The sequence below is a fragment of the Amblyomma mixtum genome, chromosome 10, assembly GCF_055824585.1.
Source record: "Amblyomma mixtum isolate Tamu chromosome 10, ASM5582458v1, whole genome shotgun sequence".
NCBI lineage: Eukaryota > Metazoa > Arthropoda > Arachnida > Ixodida > Ixodidae > Amblyomma > Amblyomma mixtum.
Window position 1 is genome coordinate 109497294 of NC_143021.1, and position 26486 is coordinate 109523779.

At 46.8% G+C, this 26486-nt stretch overlaps 1 protein-coding gene across 1 annotated transcript; it reads left to right on the forward strand.

The window, feature by feature from the left end:
• Window positions 1–8037: 8037 nt before the first annotated feature.
• LOC149326648 (uncharacterized) lies at window positions 8038–20281 on the forward strand. The gene is made up of 7 exons (XM_089564640.1): window positions 8038–8936; window positions 9020–9061; window positions 11168–11254; window positions 12956–13203; window positions 15310–15469; window positions 16019–16338; window positions 20276–20281. The coding sequence occupies exons 1-7, from the start codon at window positions 8828–8830 to the stop codon at window positions 20279–20281; spliced, it is 972 nt and encodes a 323-aa protein (XP_089420766.1). The 5' UTR covers window positions 8038–8827.
• Window positions 20282–26486: the final 6205 nt, after the last annotated feature.

The following is a 26486-nucleotide window of genomic DNA, read 5'->3' on the forward strand; positions in this document are numbered from 1 at the left end:
TTAGATGACGTGATTGTTTTTTCGTCCACATTCCAAAGCCATCTTCATCGCCTTTCAGCCATCCTTGCCGTCTTCCGCCGCGCTGGTCTTCAACTGAACTCGAAGAAATGTACCCGCGCCGCCGACAGCTCAAGGTCCTTGGCCACTTGGTCGATTCTGCTGGGATCCAACCCGACCCCGACAAGGTCCGTACCGTGCGTTCATTTCCTACTCCGCGCTCCTCCGGTGATGTGCGCAGCTTTCTCGGCCTATGTTCCTATTTCCGCCGGTTCATCCAGAACTTTGCGGAAATAGCCCGACCTCTTACCACGCTCCTCAAGAAGGACATCCCATTCTCTTGGGGACCCCCCCAAGCTGACGCCTTCAGAGCCCTTATCAATGCCCTCACTGCTCCGCCTGTGTTGGCTCACTTTGATCCTTCAGCCCCTACGGAACTTCGGACCGATGCGAGCGGCCATGGCATTGGCGCCCTACTTGCTCAGCGGCAACGCAACAAGCTTCGCGTTATTGCGTACGCCAGCCGTCTCGTTTCTGTGTCAGAGCGCAACTATTCTATCACTGAGCGGGAATGCCTCGCCCTGGTTTGGGCTATTGCAAAATTCCGCCCTTACTTGTTTGGGCACCCTTTCTCTGTTATCACGGATCACCACGCCTTATGCTGGCTTTCTTCGCTCAAAGACCCTACAGGCCGGCTGGGGCGCTGGGATCTTCGCCTTCAAGAGTACACATTTTGTGTCGTCGACAAGTCCGGCCGCTTGCACCAGGACGCGGATTGCTTGTCCCGTTACCCTGTCGATGCGCCTTCCTCCAACGAATGCGAGGCTGACGCCTGCGTCTTATCCATCTCGGCCTTCCGCAACATTGCGCACGAACAGCGCTTGGATTCTTCGCTACGTTCCCTCATCGACCGCCTCACTGCCAACCGCTGTGATGCGTCCCTCGCCCCGTTTGTGCTCCATGAGAACGTCCTCTACCGGCGCAATATGCGGCCTGACGGCGCTGACCTCTTGCTCGTGGTCCCGCAACACCTGCGCCGCAGCGTCCTTGAGCAGCTTCATGACGTTCCCACGGCCGGTCATCTTGGAGTCTCCCGCACCTACGACAGCGTGCGCCGCCGCTTCTTTGGCCCGGTCTATACCGTTCTGTCCGCCGTTATGTGGCCGCTTGCGAGCTGTGCCAACGACGGAAGACGCCCTCGGTTCTCCCTCCCGGACACCTTCAGCCGATTCCCATCCCCGAAGACCCGTTTCCCCGTGTGGGCCTCGACCTGCTCGGCCCTTTTCCGGTGTCTGCTATGGGAAACAAATGGATCGCGGTCGCAACGGACTACTCCACGCGCTACGCTATTACGCGAGCGATCCCAACCAGCTGCGCAACTGATGTCGCTGACTTTCTCCTGCACGACGTCATACTCCACCACGGTGCTCCCCGTCACCTGCTCACCGATCGCGGCCGCTGCTTTCTTTCCAAAGTGGTCGCCGAACTGCTCCGCTTCTGCTCCGTCCGTCACCAATTCGCCACGGCCTACCATCCGCAGACGAACGGGCTCACTGAACGTCTGAACCGTACCCTCACCAACATGATTTCCATGTACGTCTCCGACCATCACCGCGACTGGGATATTAACCTCCCATTTGTTACATTCGCCTACAATTCTACGCGTCACGATACAGCCGGTTTCTCCCCTTTTTATCTTCTCTTTGGCCGCGATCCTTTGCTGCCCTTCGACAGTGTGCTGCCCGCCACCGCCTCCACGAGTCCTTACGCTCGGGACGCCATCGCTCGCGCCGACGCTGCCCGTCTTGTCGCCCGCCAGCGGCTGTCAGCCTCCCAAGTCAATCATAAACGACGTCACGACTGTCGCCGTTGTGAGGTCACCTACTCTCCTGGCTCTCTTGTTTTACTCTGGGTCCCTTCCCGCCGTGTGGGCCTTTGTGAAAAACTGCTTCCCCGATCTACAGGCCCTTATCGGGTCGTACGTCCGGTGACCGCGGTGACTTACGAGATCACCCCGCTACATCCGCCATCCCCGGCCGCTGCACCCCGCACCGACATCGTCCATGTCCCAAGCAGCACATGACATCGGTCCAATGTAGGATCTGAGTTGGCAAACGACAGCCCTGTGAAGGCCCCGCGTTGCCTCTGTTCTCCCAGCCTTGGCTCAGCCATTTTTAGAAGTTGGCAGTATTGGACCAGTTTCTCAGACGTTCTCCCAGCCTTGGCTCAGCCATTTTTAGAAGTTGGTAGTATTGGACCAATTTCTCGGACGTTTCACCCGCCTTGGCTCAGCCATTTTTAGAAGTTGGCAGTATTGGACCACTTTCTCGAATGTTTCCCCTGCATTGACTTTGCCATATTTAGAAGCTGGCCAATTCCTGCAATAGGCAACGCAACTTTGAAGTGCCGACTGCTATGGAGCATCATGCAGTTGCTATTGTGACTTCTTAGTTTTCTCAATTGCGGCGATAGGCGCGATATATATATATATATATATATAGCTCGCACATTGTTAATTATTTATTAGCATATATAGTCCGGGGCGTAGATAATGATATCTTCGTAAAAACCCGCATAAGCTCCTGTGATATTTTTTAGATCTCAGTTTTTTAAACTAAAATATGCAAAGTTGAATGCATGCATGCGATTATTTCCCCCTTTAAGGTTGTGGTCTTCGTTCTGTGTAAATGTAAAAAGTCCAGTCGTGCAATGAAAGAATGCGAGTCGGAGAAACATATATGCAGCACCGATTTTCAGGCCTGAATTTCAAAAACTATAAATAGCATTTTATAAAAATAACTTCTCGACTCTAACGTTAAATACGCTGTACCTTGATGTGCTTGGGCGTCGCAGTTAATGCGGTATACCTGCAGAACAGCACCAAAACATATATGCATGGCGCAACGTGTCGAGCACTCCATTAAAGCAGGAATGGGTAAAGAGTAACGTGCGTTTGCTCCATGATAGGACAGCGCTGACCATGCGCTTATATAAGAGATACATATAGCTTAAGAAAAAAACGTTACATCGTCTGCGGGAACTCGAATTGGAAGAATGCGAAGGCATTGCGCCTCCACGGTACTCGTTCTCTCCCTTTGCCTCGTATGCAGCCCATATGAGTTATATGTGTCAGTATATGTGCCTCATATGAACACATATAGGCTTCATACGAGTTCATATGTGCCTCGTTTGACTCATATGGGCACCATATGAGCCATGTGTCGACAAATGCGCCTCGTATCAGCACATATACTTCATACGAGTTCATGTGTGTCACAAATTAATGTGTCTCGTATGAACGCGTATAGGCTGCTTACGAGCTCATACGCGTCACAAATGTCACAGATGAACACATCTGCTGCACGCGCTACGGAAAGGTGACTTGTATGGATTACATATGTGGCATACCTTAACTGACACGCGACACTCGTGCGTACACAAGAGCTCCGATATGCACCGTATCAGCTTACATCAATCTCGTGCGAAACACATAGCCGCTGATGAGTGCCTCTCATAGAGTGGGCCTTGCTGTTTGAAACACGCGGAAAAGAAGGGATGAACAAGCGATTAACAAGTGCCCAACCAACGCATAAAAAAAACTCTTGGCCTGTTTCAAATATTTTTCTCCTTGATTCTCTGCTTGTGCCCTCCTGTTGTAAACCGCGCCTTCCAAACAGTATGACGTTAGGCGTTTCCAATGTGCTTGGACAAACGTTCAGCCAGGAGGCAAATGTTGCCTTCTGGGCTTAGTTGAGCTAATAACGCCAGGTATTTTCATGCAAGAGCTCCGACTGTAGTTAACAATATGTGCGCAATGAGAGTACTACGATGAATGGTGCAGGCGCTGTGAAAATTAAAATACATACAAATATCAGATCTTTCAGTGCTTATCACAGAGCACATCAAGATCCACAAAATCAGTGGAAGTGCAATCGGCTGTAGTTCAGCTCCTTATACCTTAAAAATAAACATTTGTCCTCGCACCTAACCGTCGAATTCTATAGTGGGAAGCATAGCATAAGTCTTGTCATCGAAATATAAAGCAGTTTTTGCCATGCCAGCAGTGGTGTAGTGGGTAGTGTAGTGAGCTGTAGATCTCTAGGTCGGTGGTTCGAATCCGGAACGGCGCGTAGTTTTTTTTTTCGCGTCCGAATTTTTTTTTTACTTTCTTTAGTTTACTAACTTCAATGGAAGCTATTTTATTGTTAATTGCCTTATAATTCCACCCCAGCCCTTCCCTTCCCTTCCCCAAAAATTGCAAACCAGACACATATGTGTCATAAGTGTCGTATGACACATACGAGATATTCCATAATCATACGAGATATTCCATAATCTCGTATGAACCAGACACATATGACACATATATACGAGATTTTTCGATAGGGACGTATTAATCGCTATCGGTTAATCGTCTTCATATTGATTACGGTCATAGATTTCAATCACGTGTCTTCAGCGCGCACTTCGCTTCTGCGTCGCGAGGTTGCTTCGGACGGTAGCAAGAGTTGGGGGGTGCGTACGTCGACTGATGTTTCGGAGTGCGATCGTTTCCTGCCGCCTTGATCCAAGCTTGAAGACGTAGATGCGACCGGCCGTTGTGAAATACCGAGATCTTGCAAGATCTCACGGTATTCTTTTTCAACGATACGGTACTTGCGTTGCTTTGCATTCATGGCGAAATGCAGAAGCTTTGCGGTGAAAGACGAGGACCGCAACAGCCGCACAAAGGGACAGCAGACAGACAGTACGACCAACACCTCCACACCACAAAAGAAAAACAAGCGCGAGCACTCGCGGCATGACTCGCGGGCAGGGTTGCCGTTGGGCACATTTTAAAAGGAGCCAAAAACTTGAGCTGAAAGTAGTCAAAAGTAGCCATGCCATTCCATCTTAGCTGTCGCGTAAAATAAGATGTTTTGCTCAGTAATAAATTGAAGTGTAAAAAAATTGATAAAAATTATTCTTGGCGGTGTTGTCAACACTAAGCTTCAAAGAAATTTTTCGAAACTAAACACCGCTTTACGCATAAACGTAGGCATCCGCTCTCGCTCCCACGTACGTTCCAAGCCAATCCCAATCCATAGCTTGTGGTCATTCGTTTGGACGTTTGGCAGCAAAGCGCGCGCTTGTGAATTTTTATTTCTTCAAGCTTTTTGAAGTTTGGTGGCGGCACGCGTGAGTCACCGAGGGGAACCAGGAGGCACTGCTTGCGTAAGTATACATTCTGTCCTTTTTTTCCCTTTCATGTTAGTTGTCAGCTAATATTTACTTGTGAACTTGTCAAGAGTGAGGACAATGAGCACGCCTCGTGTGTCGCCCCTTTATCTAACTTGTCTGTAGGCATCTGTCAGCAGTTGTCTTTTGATTAACTCAGCGGCGCATTGCAAGGTGTAACTGCGTGTAAGGGTTGGGGTAATATGAAGTAACACACACGTACACGAAGGGAAGCGCTTCTAAATGTCGTGTGTGTTTGTGTGTTCCTTCATCAGGGTGAACGCACTATCCCGGCAAATCTTGTTGGCGCATTGCTTCTGAGAGGGTTTGTTTCTCACGGCACATCGTACATTTATGTACGTGTATAGATATTATGATCATGATCGCAATGACAGTCGTCACGTGGTTACGGCGCTCGGCTGCTGACTCGAAATACGCGGGTTCGATCCCGGCTGCGGCGGTCGAATTTCGATGGAGGCGAAATTCTGGAGGCCCGTGTACTGTGCGCGATATCGGTGCACTCTAAAGAACCCCAGGTGGTCGAAATTTCCGGAGCCGTTCTCTGCGGCGCCCCCCATGACCAACCAGTTGGCACGTGCGATGCAGTTGAGTGTTTTTCATCGCCAATTTTTGCTTTTGTGAGGCTAATCGCTTGGTTCAGGCATGCATGTCAGATGTCATAGAGTCGCAGCCTGCATGCCTTGTGCTTGATTGACAAATGCTTCCATGGCATTGTTGACATTGTTGCGTTGCGAGTCTCCGTGCGATGAGAGAAATGTGACAAGAACAGGATGAATGAACACAATTCTTCTGTACTGCCAGAAGTAATGCTGCTCCTGCCAGTGATCGGTTACAGAAAAAAAATTGAGAGTACTTTTTATTTATGTGTGTCCCTTCCCGCTACTCAGAGCCTTGTATTACAAAGTCTAGATCAGTGTGACTCTACATATAGCGAGTGCTAGTTTCGAGCTCGCTAATTGAACGCGCTTGTTTTCTCTCTTCCTCATTTGGTCAATCTTGCGTTTTACTGGTTTCTTTTTTCATCACTATGCTCCTGGTAGACTTCACTCAGTTTGATGTTCAATGCAGTGAAGTTGCACGCCACTATTGCTGGCTGTTATTTGTTTCACATGACAGCAGGCACAGAAATATTGTTTAAATAAGTCCCAAATTGCAGGCGCTCGTGACACTTGTAACTCTCAACTCATGAAAGTTCAGAAGTGCGTTGCGAAGTAGAACGAGATGGTTGTAAGAGTACCTGTCAGTTGTCATGGTAGTGTGAAGTTTTCGGCACCCAAACAGGCAAGTGCCAGTAGAGAATGGCACAGAGAGTGTCTGGTAAAAATCCTTGTTTGCCCATTAATCTTTTGTCGTGTTTCCTCTGTGCAGCATGTCAAAACCATTCGCTGTGGTGAAGTTTCCTCTTGAGGACGACTGCCTTGCAGTCATTCCTGTCGGATGGCTCACAGAGACAAAAGAAGAGTGCTACTGGCCTGTGGCCAGGAGCTCGGAGGTGACGCGGCTCGCAAAAGCTGAGGCCGAGCCAGCTCTCGGAGGGGAGTGGATGCGTTGCCCAGTGGTCGTCGTTACCACTTGCCATAAGTAGTCTTATTGCAGACATATTGATGGTAGCTTCATCAGTGATTGTAAAGGCCTCTTTGCTAGATTCTGTGAGTCTGCACCTCTGCATGGCTAAATTACGACTAAGAAGTCATGTTGATAGCCACCGCTTAGCCAGCTGTCAAAAAGAGGAGCAGAATGAACTGTTAGCTATTGCACTTGTAAGCTGATGAACTACATCTGAAACTCATTAGTGCCTTGTTTTTGAAGACCTGTAGTTCCCAGAATTAGTGCTGCACTCAGTATGCTTAATAATATTTAGTACAGAAAGGTTTAGTATGGTAATTTTTTTTTTTTTGCATTATGAAACATTTTTTGGCACACAAAAAGCACAGACAAGGAAAGAGCACACAATACAAATGCCAGACATCAATTGATGCTTTGCGTTGTGTGCTCTTTCCTCATCCATGTTTGTTGTGCACTGAGACAGTGTTTCATAATGCAAATTCAGAACCAACTCATCCAGCTGTTTACATTTAGTTCAGTTTGAATTGTTAGCCTGTCGCAGTGGCTGAGTGGTCCATGCTGCTGAGCCGAGGGCCCAGGTTACATCCTGTCTGTGGTGAAATGGAGCAGTGCAGAATGCGCTTGTGCTCTGTAATATCAGTGCATGTTAAACAACCCCATGTGGTCTAAATTAATCTGGAGTCTTCCGCTACGTCATTCTTCATAGCTTAAAGCTGTTAAATCCTAGAAACCAGAATCACACTTTTAATTGTAAATAAAACAATGCCTCTGCCACATGAGTGTTTCACAGGCTTTCAAACTGATAGTCTGTTGGCCTGAGTGTTGCTATACAGGCAGCTGAACGGGCATCAAGTCAGCAAAGCAGCCCTCGGACATATTTTGTAGCGACAATTCTGTTAAGTATGGATACGTGTTTAATTATGAGGAATTATGTGAGTTAGTTTTTGGAACCCATAGTTTGTACGAGATTTTGGTGCATGGTATTGAGGGTGCCTAAGACTGTATGCTGTTTGGGCAATTAAATATGTGCTCTCGAAAGTCTGCCAGTTTCCTTTCATAAGGTTTCTGATATAAACAGCAAGCTTCTTGTGGTAAGCGGCCGTGATGGTTAGCAGTCTATGGTTGAGGAAGGAAGGACCCGTGCTCTCACTGTAATGTAAGTTATCAATCGCTCGTACAGCTCTTTTTGTAAAGTAAGTACTTTCACAAAATTGGTTGAGGTAGTCGTTTTCCAGATCAACAAACAATATTGTGCATGCGAAAAGACTAGAGAGAAATAAATTTGTAGTTTGAATTTTCGAGGCAGTATTGTGTGAAATTTATTTAGGATACCAACAGAGCGAGCCATTTTAGTGCAAACGTAGTTTACACGATCTGTCCAGAGTAAATGTTCTTCAAAAATGACTCCAAGGAACATTGTAGAGCTGACACGAGTTATAGGAGCTTGCTCGAAGTGAATTTGGAAGTTGTTCGGAACTTCCTTATTTTTGGCTCTAAACAGTATGTACTTTGTTTTCCTGACATTAAGTTCTAACCTATTTGATTTTAACCAAACAGACAATTGGGATAACCAACTATTGGAGGCTGCTTGCAAAATATTACTATCTTGCCCTGAAAAAAATACGTTAGTATCGTCTGCATAGATTATAATGTTGTCTGCTGGATGAAGGTTGACGATATCATTAATATATAATAAGAACAACGTTGGTCCTAGAACGGAGCCCTGTGGCGCACCAGACACAATCTGACCGATCCCAGATGAAATACCGTTAATGATAGTTGTTTGAGATCGGTTGTCAAGGTAGCTAGCAAATAAGGTTAAAGGAACACCGCGTATTCCATAACAATGCATTTTTTCAAGCAATATCTTATGGTTAACCGAGTCAAACGCTTTCCTCATATCGAGGAATATGCCAACTGTTAGCAGTTTATTTTCTATGTTTTCAATTAGCTTTTCTTTGATTTCCAGTAAGGCGGCCTCAGTTGTTTTGTTTTTTTGAAATCCGTACTGTTGCTTGGAGATGACATGGTTTTTGTCGAGATATTGAGAATGTTTGCAGGATCCTACAAGAGCGCCGAAAAAAAGGTGCGGCGCTACGAGTTCACTTCAGCCCTAGAAAGCTCGGCAGTTTCTGGTAATTGAAATTCTCATATTTCTTTATTGATGAGAAATTATTTTGCATACTCAACAAGACGTTCATGTGCAATTCTTTTTTAGGAAATGAGGGCCACAACGATGTTGTACAGCCGCCGTCACCACGTAAGACATGAATTCTCATTTGTTAAGCCGCCGCGGTGGCTCAGTGGTTACGGCGCTCGGCTGCTGACCCGAAAGACGCGGGTACGATCCCGGCCAAGGCGGTCGAATTTTGATGGAGGCGAAATTCTAGAGGCCCGTGTGCTGTGCGATGTCAGTGCACGTTGAAGAACCCCAGGTGGTCGAAATTTCCGGAGCCCTTCACTACGGCGTCCCTCATAGCCTGAGTCGCCTTTGGATGTTAACCGCCTTAAAACTAAAACACCATTTCTCATTTCTATTTAATGTAAGGTCGACATTGTGTTAGTTTTGATTGGGGATTTATGGTAGTATGCTTGCAAAATCTGGGAAAAAAACTCCACCGTAGCTAATTGCACTTGCAGAGAAATGGAACGTGCTCAGACTTGGCATCAGCTTTTTACATTTACCATGCTCTCAGATCAGCAGTGATTCTGCCAGTAACCATTTCGTGGCAAACTCTCTTACCCACGTTAACAGTACTGCGAACAGGTTTCTATTCACATGACATATATTCCGCTCTCTGTGTTTGGTTTCGCCATGACAGTTTCTTTTGTGTCCTTAAATGTACCGTATTTTCCAGTGTATAAGACTCACCCGCCATATATGCAGGCTGTAATTGAAAAAGTTGCTATATAAGACGCACCCCAGTTTTCCCAGTTGGGCTAGTGAGGATCAATTAAACACGCTTGCGCGACCATCACGAAATTCACCGTACTTGTGAGAAATTCTTAAGCAACGCTAAGTGGTCAAAAAAGGCAACACTCACGCCATTCCTGCCCACATTTTGGAAAAAAAGAAAGAAAAACGAAAAAACTCTCCCACATGTCCATAAGAACATTTTATTTCTACTTAAAACCTTGGAAGTCTTCACCTTCGGATGCGCTATCAAAAAGTTCGCCCATTTCTGGTGGCAACGCGACTGAAATATTCTCTTCGCACTACGTACATGGAGCAAACAAAGTGGCAAAGGGTGGCTGAAAAAAGAACGCCGGCTTGTCCTGGCTTGTCTTGACAATGGCGAGAAGCGTGATTGTCGTCATCTTTTGGCATTTCACATTACTTTTGCTTGGGGCCTCCGAAACGGTGGTGTGTTTGTGATCCCGGAAGTCGTCATCCCCGTCGTTTCATGATAAAGTTCACCTAAAAAAAGTTGCGCACGGTGGTCCCCGTATTGAAGTATTAACCGTGTTACAACCGCTTCATTGCTAGTGATTTTTTTCGGTAAAAAAGGCTTGAACATGAACCTGAGTAATTTCTGAACTCTCTAAAAAAAAAACGAAAAATTCGCATATAAGACGCACCCTTGTATAGGACGCACCAGCAAGATTTTTGAAAAAAGCCGCGTCTTATACACCGGAAAATACGGTACCAATGCACCATGCTGGTGCATGAGAAATGTAATTATTGAAGTACTATAGACACATATTTAAAAAATTGAAAACTGATTTTTCAGGAAAGAAAGTGATGCAGTAATTCTCTCGCATTTCGGTGGACATTCATAAGAGAAGGGATAAAGGAGGGAGTGTGAGAAGAAAGGAAGAAGGAGGTGCCGCAGCGCCCTGGGATAACTTCAGCCGACTGGGGATCTTTAACGTGCACTGACATCGCACAGCACACGGGCACCTCTTGCGTTTCGCCTCCATCGAAACGCGCCGCCGCAGTCGGATCACAACGTTCTTTTATGTGTCATAGGTATCTGCATGATGTGACATTGTTTGTCACGTCAACTACTTGTCATGGAGGTGTCGGTTTTGATGGGTTTTGAATTATGAAGTCTTTGTACAGCCTGTGATTGAAACCAAATTAAAATATCTTTTCGGCCAAAGGAAGTGTTACTATTGCCTGGGGGGCATCTCTATATAACCAGGAATTTGTTTCTGAACTTTGTAATTTTGTGTCTATTGTGTTTTAAAAAGATCACCTGTATGAAAAACAGCCTGGCCATGCAACTGTTCTGTCCCTTCTCCAAAAATATCCTGAAGTAGCATTTCTGCATTCAATTAGGATAGAAATGTGACATTGTGGTTGTACACAGTAGTGTGTTCTGTACTTCCTGGATTGCCATCAATGACGCATGTTCATCTCCAGCCCCACTGAATCACGCTGGGGAGAGCGTGAACGAAAACAGTGCGCCACCCAGCAAGCTGGAGGGGTCGACAGCTGGGACTGTTGATGGTGAGATTTTCACTTTGTTTACTTTTGTGCAAAAAGAGAAATGCAAGCCAAACATGGGGACACAGTGAGAGGACAGAACAAATACTGCTTGTCCCGTCTTTTCACTGTGTTCCTTTCTTTTGATTACACTCTTATTTTGTCTAGTATCAAGTGACACAACAAAATATAGAAGCTAGATCTGCTTTGCCTTAAAGAAAAACAGAGCAAATTTTAAATTTCTCATTGTACCTGCTGCTGCCGAGCAGCAGTCAACAGGCCCAGAAAGACCTAGAGAATATACTTATTCAGGAAGATATTTGCACGGAGTTCTCCTCAGTGGCTCTTGAAACGGTGCTAGAAGCACATTTCTAGTTTCAAACTATGTGCTTTGAAAGGGGTCACTCTGAAAATCATCACATGTATTTCTCAAAAACCATTGTATTGAACTGAAGTGGTACTGGAATTTACAACCTAGTACTTCCATTGCTTTCTCCTCTTGTAATTCATAGTGGAGTGGTTGTTGTGTGCCCTTCCCAAGAGCTGTATGTTGTGCTTTTGTTGGGTTCTTTTGGATCCTGGCATTTCTGTTGCCTCTCTCGGCCTACATCACCACCAGGAAGCCACTCCTACGAATTGCACTCTACACAGTAGTCCCATGTTCTGTGCATTTGTTTCCTTACCAGCATAATTTGGTCGCTTGGTCGCGGTTGGTCAGCAAGGCCCATATTGTAATTTTTCATTGTCTTTCAAAGTATTTTAAAAGTTTACTGGTTGGAAGTCAATGCAGTGCTTTGGATGCAGCGAAATGTGCTGAAAAAAAATTAATTGCGCTATCACAAAGCTCCCATAAAGGGTGCTGAAGGAGATAAGCAGCCAATAATAGTGGCATGCTCTGAAGGAGGACCTCTTGCTTAGGAAAGAACTGAACAGCCTAACTGCCTTGTGAGCACATCAGCTGGCTCCTAGTCTTGTCTTGCCTGCAGAAAATGGATGCGTGGTAAGAGATAAATGTGACCTTGTTTTATTTCTCAACGGTTTGGGACCTCCTGTGCCTAGCAAGAAACATTTGGTCCACCTCTTTGTTGCATTTCGCTTGTCAGCTAAGGGCTATAATTCCATAAGGGCTATCTTTGTTGCAGTTTTAATGCATTGATCCCTGCCAGCACTTGCAGTTAGAACAGATGTCTACCTCCAGCATTTTGGCCAATGTGGGTTTTGCCGTGAGCAATACTTTCCAAATGGTGCAATGCTATATTAAGGGCACAGGCCTGCTCTGCTTTCTCGCTTCTATTAGCACATGCTTCTCATGACACTGGAAGAATCCATTTGCGACTAACTGCTGCCATCTCTGCCATGGTGCAATAGCAGTGGAAATGCCCATGAAGCAATGTAAAAATTGGCGAAGCTCATAGACTGAGAAGTCCTTTACACAACAAGGCTGCAGGTTCTGTGCTAGCTATCACACATAGAGCAGCTCCATTTCACCTAGGTGTTTGTCAGTGCATGGTGACATTTATGGCATTTAAATTAGGCTAGCAAGGAATAGAACATGAATTAGAAGTGTCCTGGAGGATAAAAACTGGGGGAAGTTTAGGAGCATAGTACAGAGTGTGTTGCTGCCTACTGTTAGCCTCATACTGTTCTTTATTGTACCTCAGTGCGCAAATGATATTATTGCGCCCAGGTTAACCCTGCTCTCACTGAAATTGTTGATTGCTTCAGTTTCAGCTACCCTGCTGAAGCTGATGTGCCTGGTGCTGGAGGTCCGACAGCAGCAGCGCGACTTAATGCAGCAGTTACAAAGGCTGGAGGATCACGTGCTGCTGCGGTCGGACCGGCAGCTGGAGCAGAGGACTCGGCCAGTGTCCCCCTCGCCACCGCCTCCCACCCTTGCACTGCCCGCATTCTCCCCCGAGGAGTTGGACACTGTGGAAGCTGCCGTCCAGGACGACAGCGTGGCTGCTGGACTGGTGATTTAATGTTTCTGATAATTCGTGTCTGGAAAAAATGAATGCCTACTAACGAATTGCATGCATAATGTAATTCCGAGGTTTGTGAAGAAATCTTGAGCTCCAAGAGTATTTGCATGCCGTGCTCTGTGAATAACATGCTCTTCATAGATATAATTCCTACTGTTGTGCTGGAGTGTGCTGTCACAGTGTGTTTTGTTAATGTAAATGTCTTGTTCATGAAAGTTGCTCGCTGATATACACACTGGCTGTTTCAGTGAACATTTTCAGGAATTCCTAATAGGGAGTTCAAAATAGAAGAAATATTTGCAGGTACACACGCACAGTTATGCAGTAAATTATGTCCACCACTGCTGAGAGATCGTTCCTCCAAAAAAAAAATTGTTTTCCCATATCGAACTTGCGCTTCTTTAGGAATTTTTGAGAGTGTTCACTGGAACGCCCTGTCGATTCCTTGTGTGGTGAGATTTACTGTTGGAAGCAAAAGTGGTACGCAATGCCCAGCCGGTAGCAGAGCTTGCAAAAACTGCATCACGTGTCGGGACAGCTGTTAGGGGACTCTCTTTATCTGCTCTTTGGCTCCTATCAATTTGTTGGGCTCAGTAGCAGTGCTGAACATGTGGCGCTCGCAATATTGCTTACGGCAAGTGCCAGTTGTCACATCATGTTTCAGCCACGCAATGCAAAGAAAATGCCACCTGCGAGACTGCTGTCGCATCAGAGCGTTTAGGCGAGAAGGAGCGCTAAACAGCAAACCAAGCTACTGATGCTGGTTCTGTGCGAAGCATTGCACCTATCACATCTTGTAGTAGCTTGGTATTTGGCGGTGCAGTCACAGGCTTTTTTGGGGCAGTTGCTCTCAGATGGTGTCACTCAATGTCATTCGATGTAGTTTTCCAGAGCTCTGCCGGTGGCCGGTCGTTGCATAACAGACTTGGTTCCAACAAATTTTTTTTCTCAGTCAAATATTTCTGTGATTACATTATTGTTTTACATCGATCAACAGCAAAAAAAAATCCCCTATGCTTTTGTTGCCTGTGGCTGCCTTTCTTCGTATGTGTCTCATAACGAGCCCCTCATTTTCCTTACATTTGTCATTTATTGTTGTGCTGTTTTAATTTAGTTCAGCAGTGGACTTTGTAGCTAACATTAAGGATGTTGTAAGGTCTGTTTTACAGGAAGCTGAGCTTTCGGTTAATATACTGTTGCATGAACTGCTGTGAACACAGCTGGAAGTTGGTCCTCTCTCAGCGCGTCTTTAATTTCGGCTAGGTTTCCCAAATAATGGGGCAGCTTTAACCCACCTCTTCCCTGTCTTTTGCTCACATTATGCACATTTCATTACTTAATCTGCTGCCAAAAACAAGCAACATCGTTTAATTAAATGTGGTTGCTAAGCACGCAGCTTTACTCAGGTGCTTGGGGATTTAAATAAGCGCCCTTTGTATAGCATTAATTAGACTGCTCAATTTCAGGGTAGTGAGCCCCGCCATGGTGGCTCAGTGGTTAGGGCACTCGACTGCTGAACCCAAAGACTCAGGTTCAAACCGAGCCGTGATGGCCAGTTTTCCATGGAGGCGAAAAGCAAGGCGCCCGTGTGCAGTGTGATGTCAGTGGCACATGTTAAAGACCCCACGTGGTCGAAACTTCCGGAGCCCTCCACTATGGTGTCCCTCATCATAGCCTGAGTCACTTTGGAACTTTAAGTTCTACAAACCAAATCAATTTTAGCGTAACGGCTGTGCAGAGAAAACACATCGAGCACATAGATATCTGCAAAAAGCATTATAGTTATAATATAATAATGTCCAAGATGCAAAGCATAATGGGTAGGAGTTGGCCACCTTTGCTTAATCGCTAGTTTCCCTGCTCTTAGTAAACTGGGAAAAAAAAGAATGTCCATATTGGTGGTGGTGCTTTCTGCTGGTAGCAACTAGTCAAGCTATTGTATCATACAGAAATTATGCATTATGATTGTAGGTACTCGCATGGGCTGTTGACAGGTAGTCACACAATTGTCTTAGCTATTCGATTCTGCTAAACTAAATGAAATTATAATTGATGTTTGTGCCTAATAGCTTGTGCACCTGTGGTGTTTCTTTTCAGCGAAAGCAGCTGGTCCGCCTGGGGGGCAAGGGCCTGAGGGAGGTGGGCTCCAACATAATGACCGCCATCATGGGGGTGGCTGTACAGAGGATGTACAGCCTCCATGGCCGCAAGGGCAAGTGGTCATTTATTGCCCTGAAGTTATGCAAGGTGGCAACAGGTATGTTGTTGCAGTAGCTTTTAACTGAATTTTAGAAGATGAGTGGAAGAACATGCACCAGGTTCTGCTGCGCTTTTTCTTTTCTTCTTTTCAGTTGATACTTTACCAGTTTTCTTTTTCATTACAGGTGAATATTTTGTTACTGTGTTTATGGGGGTAGTCATCTGCAGTTTTCTTCCATGTGCATCTGAAGATATATGAGTCAGCAGATGCCTTTCAAAGAAAGCCCTCCCAACAGTCATATCCATCTCTTGTCATGGATCGTAGTCGTGCCTTGTATCTGCCAGCCATTTGTGCTCCCATATGTTAGTAGTGCAAAGTGGTCGACCGTGATGTCGCAGCAGCTTTATACAGTTGGTTAGAAGAGCTTTCAGGTGGATTTTCTCCTCAAGTTGTATTTGGATACTGTAGTCCTTTCATTTTGGCACGCACTTTGAGTTAACATGTACTTGTGGCCTTTTCTGTTTTCTCTGTTGCTGAAATAATCTTGATTTCTGTTAACGAGCAAACTTTTTCTGCTGGCCTAAAACGAACGCTTATCTTATGCAGATGCCATCTGTGAGAACACGGGGGCGGATGTGGTGGAAGCGCAGGGGTTTATTAGGAAGTGGTTGCCAGGTTCGGTGGACCGTGGCGGCCGACGCAAAAGGCGTTTTGCCGAAGCGTTTCTGCCAAGTACCGCTGCCGGCCTGGCAACCACTGCGAGCCCCTGTGCTTCAGCCCCCAGCACAGTGCCCTCCCTTCCCCAAGCGGCCCCCACCTCCCAGAAATCCTCCTCCCGCGCGGCCCTGGCTCCTTCCCAAGGTCCCGCCTCCTGCACGGCCCTCGCTGCCTCGCAGGACTCGCGCAACCGCGCGTCCCCAGCCATGGTGCCTAATTATTTAATAAATAGTTTCTTAGTTGGATTCTTTCGTTGCCTCATTTTGTTGTGCATGTGTATAGAAGAGATGATTGCAGCTTTGCAATGCCAAAACCCATGGCTTTCCCAATGCGAACATTAACTGGAATGTGAATATTCGCTGAACTGGAAATGCAATGGCATAAACTTCGGGCAAGCGTTAGCAGAAAGGCTGAACAGTGGCCTAATTGTGGTATGTCAAGCCGGTGTTGGTAGAGCAGCTGAAAGTGGGTACAATAGCGGCATGAATGTCGGTTCAGTGTTGGTAGAGCGGCTGAACAGTGGTCTGATAGTGGCATGAATGTCGGTTCAGTGTTGGTAGAGTGGCTGAAAGTGGGTACAATAGCGGCGTGAATGTCGGTTCAGTGTTGGTAGAGCGGCTGAACAGTGGTCTGAGAGTGGCATGAATGTCGGTTCAGTGTTGGTAGAGCGGCTGAACAGTGGTCTGAGAGTGGCATGAATGTCGGTTCAGTGTTGGTAGAGCGGCTGAACAGTGGTCTGAGAGTGGCATGAATGTCGGTTCAGTGTTGGTAGAGCGGCTGAACAGTGGTCTGATAGTGGCATGAATGACGGTTCAGTGTTGGTCCGAACATCAGGCCAAGGTTGGAAAAAGTAACTTTTTGCCCCAATGCCGACGTCGGTACGACTTTCGAGCCGGTTTTGACCAGCATTATGCCAGCGTCGGTCCATTGTTGGTGTGCTGCTTGGGGTGTCCCGCCTCAAACCTTACAACTCGCCGTCTAGCTGGCCTGTGTAGTGCGCACCGGGACGGTGGTTTTGCCGCGAGGGGGGTCATGCTACGGACGCTGGGAGGACGACGAAGTGGTTTTGTTACGGAGACGACGCTGAGGTGCGAGCTTGTGTGCTGTGAGACTACTTCAAGCCGTCGGTCCCTTGCGTAGCAGATTACCTCTGCTGTTTCTATTGCTGCTTCTAGCCGCCACGTATCAATATTGGACGTGGTGGCTTTTCGAAAATAAAGTTGCAAGGTGGCGCCTGTCCCCTCAAGTTCTGTTTCATCCGTGTCTTTTTGCGGTATGTTTTCGAACAACTGTTACCAACTAGCCCAAACCAAACTGCTGTTAGATCCTAGACAGTTAAGAACAGAAATTCATTTTAATCACTGGCAAAATGTGACTCACAAGGGTATCGTAGTTTTGTCTAAATTTCGTTGCTTACGCTCATGAAAGTGTGAGCATGTATTATTCATCAATTGAACAGCTGTTTCGCACATAGTACTTCTCAATGTGCACGCTGCTCCTGCTCTTGCACTAAATGAGTATGGGAACGCATCATAATGCTTAAAACAGCTGATTTTTTTCTCTCATCCTCGATGTTCGTGGGGAGCATTAAATAAATATTTGACTTGATTTGACCTAAAGGTCACCAGAAAACCACTTCTCTGTTTTCTAATTCCTACTTAAAATGATAGGTAAATTTCGTAGACCTAACGGATGCGCTGCTGTATAATGGCAGCGCAAAGGGCGCTCAGAAAAAATCAGCAGCAGCGTCGGCCCTCCAGAGGAGTGAAGGCCCCGCCGAGGTGTTGTAGGGCACACCTGACCCTTTTCGGCTCGGTCGTGACCTTTGGAGCCGCTGCGAGAAACCAGTTTAGGGTCGACCTCAACGGTGGCCGACTGCGCCCTTCTCAGCACGCTTCCTCCCCGTCCTCCCCCTTTCACCTCTTTAGTACAGCTCTCCTTCCACAGAGGGATCGAGAGAAGAAAAGTTTTTTTTTGTGGTATACTACCGCCGTTTTTTTTTTTCGTGGCTTTCCCGGAAGCCCAGTCCTCGTCTCGAGACCGCTGCAAAGAGAACCGCAGGACGAGGCGAAAAAAAACACAAACACAGCCTGAACAGAATGTCAGCATACCTCGTTTGTGTTCCCTACTTCTTTCTGGGACGTGCAGGCACGAGCTCCGGTGGCCTGTGCTATTTGCCTTGTTGGGCCCCTTCTCTCCTGCGGGGCGTTCGCGAGACAGGGGAAGAAAGCACAGAATAGCGGCGCGACACAATCGAATTGGGGTCACTGATTTTTCCTCCCGGCCCAAAAAGTTATTTTCGCTCCCAAGAGCGTGCCTTCACGGAGCGCACGCCTCCGTCCCTTGCTCTCCACCCCCGCCTCGGCATTTGATGAAGGGCCTTACGCTGCCTCTTTCTCCATCCAAAGTTTCATAGACTCGAAGATGTTATCACTTTCATTCCCATACTACATGCTCATTTCAAAGGCCTCCAAATAGACTTGAGTTCGACAATACTTTCAGTGATATGCCCAGCTTTCTGTAACATCACCCTTTAAAGCGGTTTGTGGGGCACCAGCACCGAACACCGCGCAAAATCAGTGGGGCATTATTTTCATGTGTATAGGCGGGGAGTAAATTACGGCGCGCGCTGACAGCCTAGCCTTCCTGTGCGTTCCAGAATATGACTTATAAAGTCTTCTTGGTTGTGCTGCCTAATTCTGTCAGGCAAAGGAGGTCAATGCCCAGAGCCAAATGCTCAAATTTTCTGCAGCAGTTTTTTTAGTTCATCACCATGTGGCACCCGCGCGGATTAGGAACGTTTGACCGAATTTTATGGCGTTCTGCGGTCTCGTAAGGTCATTTTGTTGAAAAGTAATTGGGGTCAACAGAGAGCACTGCGAATGCATTCCAGGTTTTCAAATGTCCTCGAGATGCGAGCGCATGTATGGAAAATATTCGACCAGTCCGTGATTCATCTTCGAAGTCAAAAGAACTACTACTGGGGCTAGTTGGAAATACATTCTTGAAGGTATTGGTGAGCGCCATCAAAATACGGAAAAAGAGACGAACACACAGGACGAAGCGCTTTCTAACAACTGTTTAATCTCTGAAGAAACACGATTATATACACATATTGACGTTATATTATACACAGAAGATGGAAGAGCGCACGCGCTGACAAGAAAATGAAAAAGGAAAAAACAAGGAAAAAGGGGGCGAACCGGAAAAAAAAGAAAAAAAAGGAAAAAGAACCGGAAAAAAAAACAGGAAAAAAAAACGATCAACACTTGCGCTTACAACAACCAAAGATTACTACTATTCTTGAGTTAGGTTAATTCAGTTCCCCCTAACATCACCGAAGGCGAGCTGACGCATTGCTTATCTGGAGCAACGTGCATTGCGAAAGCTTCGATAATTTCTCGCTCCCGTCTGTTTCTAGCCCGACCTATTACCTTGGTGTTTTTTAGCAATGGCGTGCATTTACAGTGTGCGCAATGAGGTGCCAGATTCCCGGATTTTGCAAGTTGCTCACATGATCCTTCGTGTTCTCTGAGCCTCTTGTTAAGGCATCTGCCCGTTTGCCCTACGTAGGAGCGTTGGCAGCTGAGCGGAATTACGTAACCGACGTTTTCGTCACACTTTGCATAGGTGCTTCGTGCTTGATGTTGCACCCAGGTTTCTTTTTGTGGTCTTCATTCTCGTCGACCTTTGTACACATTCCAATAAGCTTATTCGCAGCTGAAAAAACCACCTGTACTCCGTATTTCTTAGCTGTCCTCCTTATTCTGTGGGAGATATTATGGATATACGGCATCGCAACAGGGCGTCCCTCGTAGCTCGTTTTCTTAGTTTTGTGGGACCCATGGGTAGCTTCTCTTAGTAAGCTTTCAGCAATGCCGCAAAGTAACTGCTCCGGATAACCGCTCTCCTTCAATCGGGCGACCTGTTGGTCTACGCTGTGAAATATCGAGTGGGAGCAAGATTTCTTTATAGCTAGTTGCAGGCAAGACGTAGCTACAGATCGCTTTACGATTCTGGAATGACCGTAGTCAAACCGCTACAGCGGTTTTTCTGCTCTAGGCTTGTAAGCCCAGCAAGTGTATTTGTCGCTGAAAGTCACCAGCAGGTCTAGGAATCTAATCTGACTGTCCTTTGGGGTTTCAGAAGTGAACTGAAGGGCAGGAAAAGCTATCTTCCATTCATTAAGAATGCTTTCCATGTTTATGGAATCAATTGCGTTGTTGGGAAGGCAAAGCAAATAATCATAAACGTACCTAAAGCAAGTTAAGATATTATGCGCATTTAGGGTGCTGATATCCTCCGATTACCGTGTGCCAAGAAAATGTTGGGCACCCAGGCGTCAAACAAGATTCAATGCTTATGCCTCCTTTTTGCAAAAAAAATTCACCTTCAAATTCTACGTACAAGGAGCATAGGTAGCATGCAATCAATTCGAGAAAGCAGTTAACATTCATCTCACAGTGGTTTTGAAACCTGACAGTTCCGAAGTGTTCAACACTTTCTTCGACAGCTTTCAAGGCGGCGCTCCGTGGAATGCTATAGTACATGTCCACCACATCAATTGAAAGGCACACCACCGGGGGGGGGGGGGGCTTGATGTTTTTTTTTTGAATGTTTCCAAGTGCAGAGAGGCTGTAGCGAAGAAATCCCATGAATAAGGCGTTGTAGAGCTGCATCATCGACCGCACCGACGAAGGTACATCGTACCGTTATAGAATGTCAAGTCAAGTCATCTTTATTTCAACATCACAAGGATGCTAGGGGCGCAGCCAAAAAGCCTATTGAAGGCTTGACGAAGGGCTGCGCCCCGTACAAAAACTTGGTAACTTCGGCGTAAGAGTTGACTATGCAATGAAATATATTTTAACAGAAACAAGAGGGCGAAATGGTACTTTCACATAATGTTTAACTAAAGACTGTAGAAAAGGTGACATACGATTGCGGCAAAGAAGAAAAAACATACACGCAGTGTGGAAAACATATTTACAGAAATGCACACTTTCAGTGAGGTAATAAAAATAATAATAGTGTTATCTGCACACCATAACTATTGAATTGTGTTTAGAAGAAGAGGCAAGGTGTAACTAATGCTCTGCCGTCCGTAATTTGTTGGGGTTTGTGCAATGACGAAATAATGTTTTGTACGAGTGCTGTAATTGTGAGACTTACTTTGCTCGATATACTTTGCTTTGTTTTCTTTCTGTAGACATCGCTCGAAGAAAAGGCACTTCTCGCGGTAAGGCGGCACAGACACTTGTCTCATGACGCAACTGATGCTGCGCAGCTCCCTCGGCGAGCCCTTCGACATTTTAGCGCGTAATGAGTGCTCTGAAAATAAGAGACACGAAAGTACGGCGCTGCACAGCGGCTAAGAGAGCCGAGGGATAGAAGAACCAGGCGGAACGAGCCCGTTTCATGACTGGCTCCGTGATGCGGAACGAAATTCCAGCTCCGTCCTCGTAGCGCACCCTCGGTCCATATGTCAACACGCGATTAGCGGCGGTTTCGACTGCCGAGAGGCCTCGCCGACATGTGGTGCGCCCCGTGCAAGTAGGTCGCCGCGAAAGTGAAAACGAAGCGCGCAGAGGGGAGAAATACGGCAACCAGCAGTGCACTGACTCTCTCCTCTGCTGGTGTCTTGTTCTACGCGGTGGGGTAGGCAGAATGCAAAAACACACCGAAAGCAAAGATTTCCCGTACCCTCAATGCCGCATGCAGGAACACACATCACTGCTAGATGAAAAGTAACCAAAAGTTAAATTCAGAAACACTACTAAAATTAAAACCGCCTGAAGTAATGAAAAATTATGATTAAGAATACGAAACTGCGCACAAGCGTTCAAATAACCTTCTACAAAAGGCGGTCTATTCTTCACTGGGTGCTGCTGAGGCAGTTGTCTCCGATTTTCTTCATAAAATAAGCTTTCTAAGAAAAGTAGTTCGCGTTGATTCCCCAGCGGCCAGCTCCGACGAAGGAGAAAAAGGCATACCGAAGACGAAGCTGACGAAGCTCACGCTGGCACTCACGAAGGCTGGACTGCTGCGCAGCACTGTGTTCGCAAAAATTGTGGCTGTACACATAAACCGAGTGATTTACCACTCCACAGCTTAAGTTTAGTTTTTTCTGCCCTTTGAAGTTTTGTTTTTTCCCATTCCGCATAGCATCCTTTGCACCTTCGTCAGTGCTGTACATGGCAACCCCACTGACAATTCCATACGTTTTGGTTCGACTTTACTCATTTCCGTGCAGATTGAAACAGTGTTCTGTTTGAGTAATCTAGATGAGACCGCCACGAAAGGAAACTGGGAAAAAATGTGACCTACATTCTGCAAACTTGTTTTGATGTTGCCTCTAGTAGGCACTGTTATTCTCATAAGTTATTCATGGTGCGAATTTAAAAAGTTTGCGTGAAGCAAATAATAAAAATTTGAGGTCGTATGAGATCGCTTTGTTTCCTTTTCTTAAAATATTTTTTTGAATATGGCTTATCACCTGCACATAATTATTTGCAAATTTAGGCGCTCTGCTATCAGGATGGTGCTCCAATGTCGGTAGTAGCATGTCGAACTCTTGAAGTGAGAAGGGGCAAGTAACCGGCTTGTTGCAACTGCTGAACTTAAGTACGATCCCATGGAGGCATGACTTTGTGACGCCACGGGCTTTTTATAGTTCTGTTGACTATTTCTGTAATACACCTTGGATTAAAAAGAAATGTTTCTGCATGGTCGCATTTCGTAAACTTTTGACGATTCATGTTAAGCAAGGACGTCCCCGCGGATATAGAAACTAGAGTTCATCATTCCCTTGCCCCAAAAATAGAAAACATTCGCCTACACTCGGAAACATTCGCCTACGAGATATACGAAGTTGCAGTTGAATAAGAGAGAAAAAACGCGACTCCAATACTGACATAGCGAACACTGAATCTAGTATCTGACCGAACGGTAAACACTCCGCAGTAGGCAAATGCAAGACTCCAACAAAGCAAAGTAAGCTTTCAGGTGAAAAGAAAAGAAGGGGTGCGCGTGCCGAAGGAAATAAATATGTACCGCCCACATAAGCCCCGGTTGTGTGAAGCCATGGAAACTCCCACTATCCGCTCCGTTTTTTCAGACTTTGTGCTGGATCCCGCACAAACGCGTGAAACGAGCCACCGCTCTTTTACACACCGTACAGATGCCGCCTAGACCTTTTCGCCGGTATCCGTCTGGGGCGCGCTTGGCTTGGGGACCTTGAAGGTGGAGGAGGAGGCGTTTTTCAGCTGAGGGGAAGCGGCACGATTTCCGGCGTGTCGCGACTGCGTGCGCGAGTGACGTTACTGAATGACCTGCTTGGGATACAAGGAGAGGGTCTTACGTGATCCCTCCCTCCGCCACAGACCCTCTTTGCGCCTTTGTTCGCGACCTGCTGGGAGGGAGGACGGTTGGTCGCATGTTGCTGTACCAGAGCAGAACGCCGCGAGGGACTCCGAGCTCCGACCCACTTTAAGAGGCCATTAGTTTCAAGTGCGTCCCTCCTCCAGTTTTGTCCTCCTGACCTCACTGTGTTACGTTAGATATGGGTGACGTAATGCGTGCAGATGCGTCCTTGCTTTCCGCGTTTCCTTCACCTGTCCCCTCTAGAGAATTTTCAGAAAACTTAAGCAGTTCACCCAAATCATGACACTCCAGAAAACAACTACTATATACATAGTATACAGGGTGTTTCACCTAAGACTTTGCACAATTTTTAAAAAGAGGTTGCTTGAGATAGAAGAGAGATTTTGTGGGAACAGCATTGTCAGCGGTGCAGTACATCAGAATACAAATAAGATATCCTAATTTGCAGAATAGTAACTAATATTGAATAGCTAACTTTCTAACAATTACTCTTAGGCTCCTTAATTATAGAGTGGCGTGTTGCCCGCCGCAAGTGATATCTATCTTATTTTTTAGAATTCCAACAACGCGGTTACCCTCGGCGACATGGGCCAACAAATTATAGCTAAATGGCGGTAAAATACATTCGCTTTCGAGAAGCTTGCAGGCAAAACAACGTCTCGAGTGCGCGTAACCCGTCGAAATGGCCATTATTTTTTTGGGCCACAGCGCGCAGAGTAATCACATTTGCTAAATTCAAAAAATTATGGATATCAGGGTGGATTACACGTCTCTGAATAATTAATAAGGAGCCTAAGAGTAATAGTTAAAAGCTAACTTCTCATCAGCATCGAATGTGCGACGAACCCGGCTTTCCAAGCACCGGATTGTCACAGACGAACACGCCCTACCACTGCGGCAGAGCCCCGGCTGCGTATCGCCGCTGGAACGCCAAGCCATCCGCAAGCAAGTAGAGGAAATGCTACGTGACGACGTCATACAGCCATCGAGGAGCCCCTGGGCAGCGCCAGTCGTACTAGTGAAAACGAAAGACGGCACCCTTCGCTTCTGCATAGATTACAGCCGCCTGAACAGCATTACGAAGAAGGATGTCTACCCCCTCCCTCGCATCGATGACACAATGGATCGGCTGTGCAACGCTAAGTACTTCTCATCGATGGACCTCAAGAAGCGGCTACTGGCAAATTGAAGTCGACGAAAGAGATCGCGAGAAGACTGCGTTCATCACGCCAGACGGACTCTTCGAGTTCAAGGTGATGCCCTTCGGCCTATGCTCTGCCCCAGCGAAGTTCCAGCGAGTAATGGATACGGTGCTCGCAGGCTTGAAGTGGCAGATTTGCCTAGTCTACTTAGATGACGTTGTTGTCTTCTCCTCAAGCTTTGAAGACCACCTCAGAAGGCTTCGGATGGTGCTGGAAACGATCAAGTCTTCAGGCCTGACACTGAAACCAGAGAAGTGCCACTTCGCCTACGACGAGCTGCTGTTCCTTGGTCACGTCGTAAGCAAGGATGGAGTTCGCCCCGACCCCCAGAAGACGGCTGCGATCGCAGAGTTTCCACAGCCAAATGACAAGAAAGCTATACGCAGCTTCCTTGGATTGTGCGCTTATTACCGGCGATTCGTCAAGAAGTTTTCGCGCATCGCTGATCCTTTGACCCAACTTACCAAGGCGCAAGGCGCCTTTTAAATAGGAAAGGCCGCAAGAGGAAGCTTTCAAAGAGCTGAAGCGCCGCTTACAGTCCTCTTCTGCGCTCGGCCACTTTGACAAAACGCCGAAACCGAAATTCATACCTATGCAAGCAGTGTGGGCTTAGGAGCGGTCGTCGTTCCGAAAAATGGCAGACAGGAGAAAGTTATCACGTACGCTAGCCATTCACTCTCGAAAGCCGAAGCCAACTATTCGACGACCGAGAAAGAATGTCTCGTCATTATTTGGGCTACGTCCAAATTTCACCCCTACCTATACGGACGACCATTCAGGGTTGGGAGCGATCACCATGCTCTGTGCTGGCTGGCCAATTTTAAAGATCCCTCCTGCCGCCTTGCTAGCTGCAGCCTGCGTCTTCAAGAATTCGACATAACTGTAGTCTACAAATCTGGCCCCAAGCATTCCGATGCAGACTGCTTATCGCGAGCCCCCGTACACGCAGCACCGGAAGAGGAAGACGAGGATGCTTTCTTAGGAGCGGTAAGTGCCAGAAGTATCGCGCAGCAGCAGCGCTGGGATGCTGAGTTGCAATACCTAGTTGATTATTTAAGAGGCAAGACCGCATCGCCTCCATGAGGGTTCAAACGCCAACTGTCGTCCTTCGTCTTTCAGAATAATGTCCTCGTGAAAAAGAACTTTGCACCCAATAGGGCAGTGCATCTTCTTGTCGTGCCCAAAAAACTCAGGCAAGAAATTATACAGGCATGTCATGATCAGCCGACTGCAGGGCATCTCGGCATTGCTCGCACGTTGCACCGCCTCCAGGAGAAGTACTATTGGCCGTGGCTAGCTGCCGACGTTTCCCATTACGGGAAAGCGTGCCGTGAGTGTCAGCGACGCAAAACGCCTCCGATTAGACCAGCCGGACTCCTGAACCCCATACCACCTCCAACTAAGCCCTTCCAGCAAATAGGGATGGACCTCCTCGGCCGCTTTCCGATTTCATCATCAGGTAACAATTGGATCATCGTGGCCACCGACTAAATGACCCGCTACGCCGAAGCAAAAGCATTGCCTAATGGTACCACAACAGAAGTCGCAAAATTTTTCGTCGAACGAATTCTCCTGTGACACGGCGCCCCCGAAGGGCTCATCACAGACAGAGGAACAGCGTTCACAGCGGAGCTGACACAAGCCATTTTAAAGTACAGCCAGACAAGCCATCGGAGGACAACTGCCTATCATCCGCAAACGGACTCACAGAACGTCTGAACAAAACCATCGCAGACATGCTCTCCATGTAAATCGACGCCGAACACAAGGAT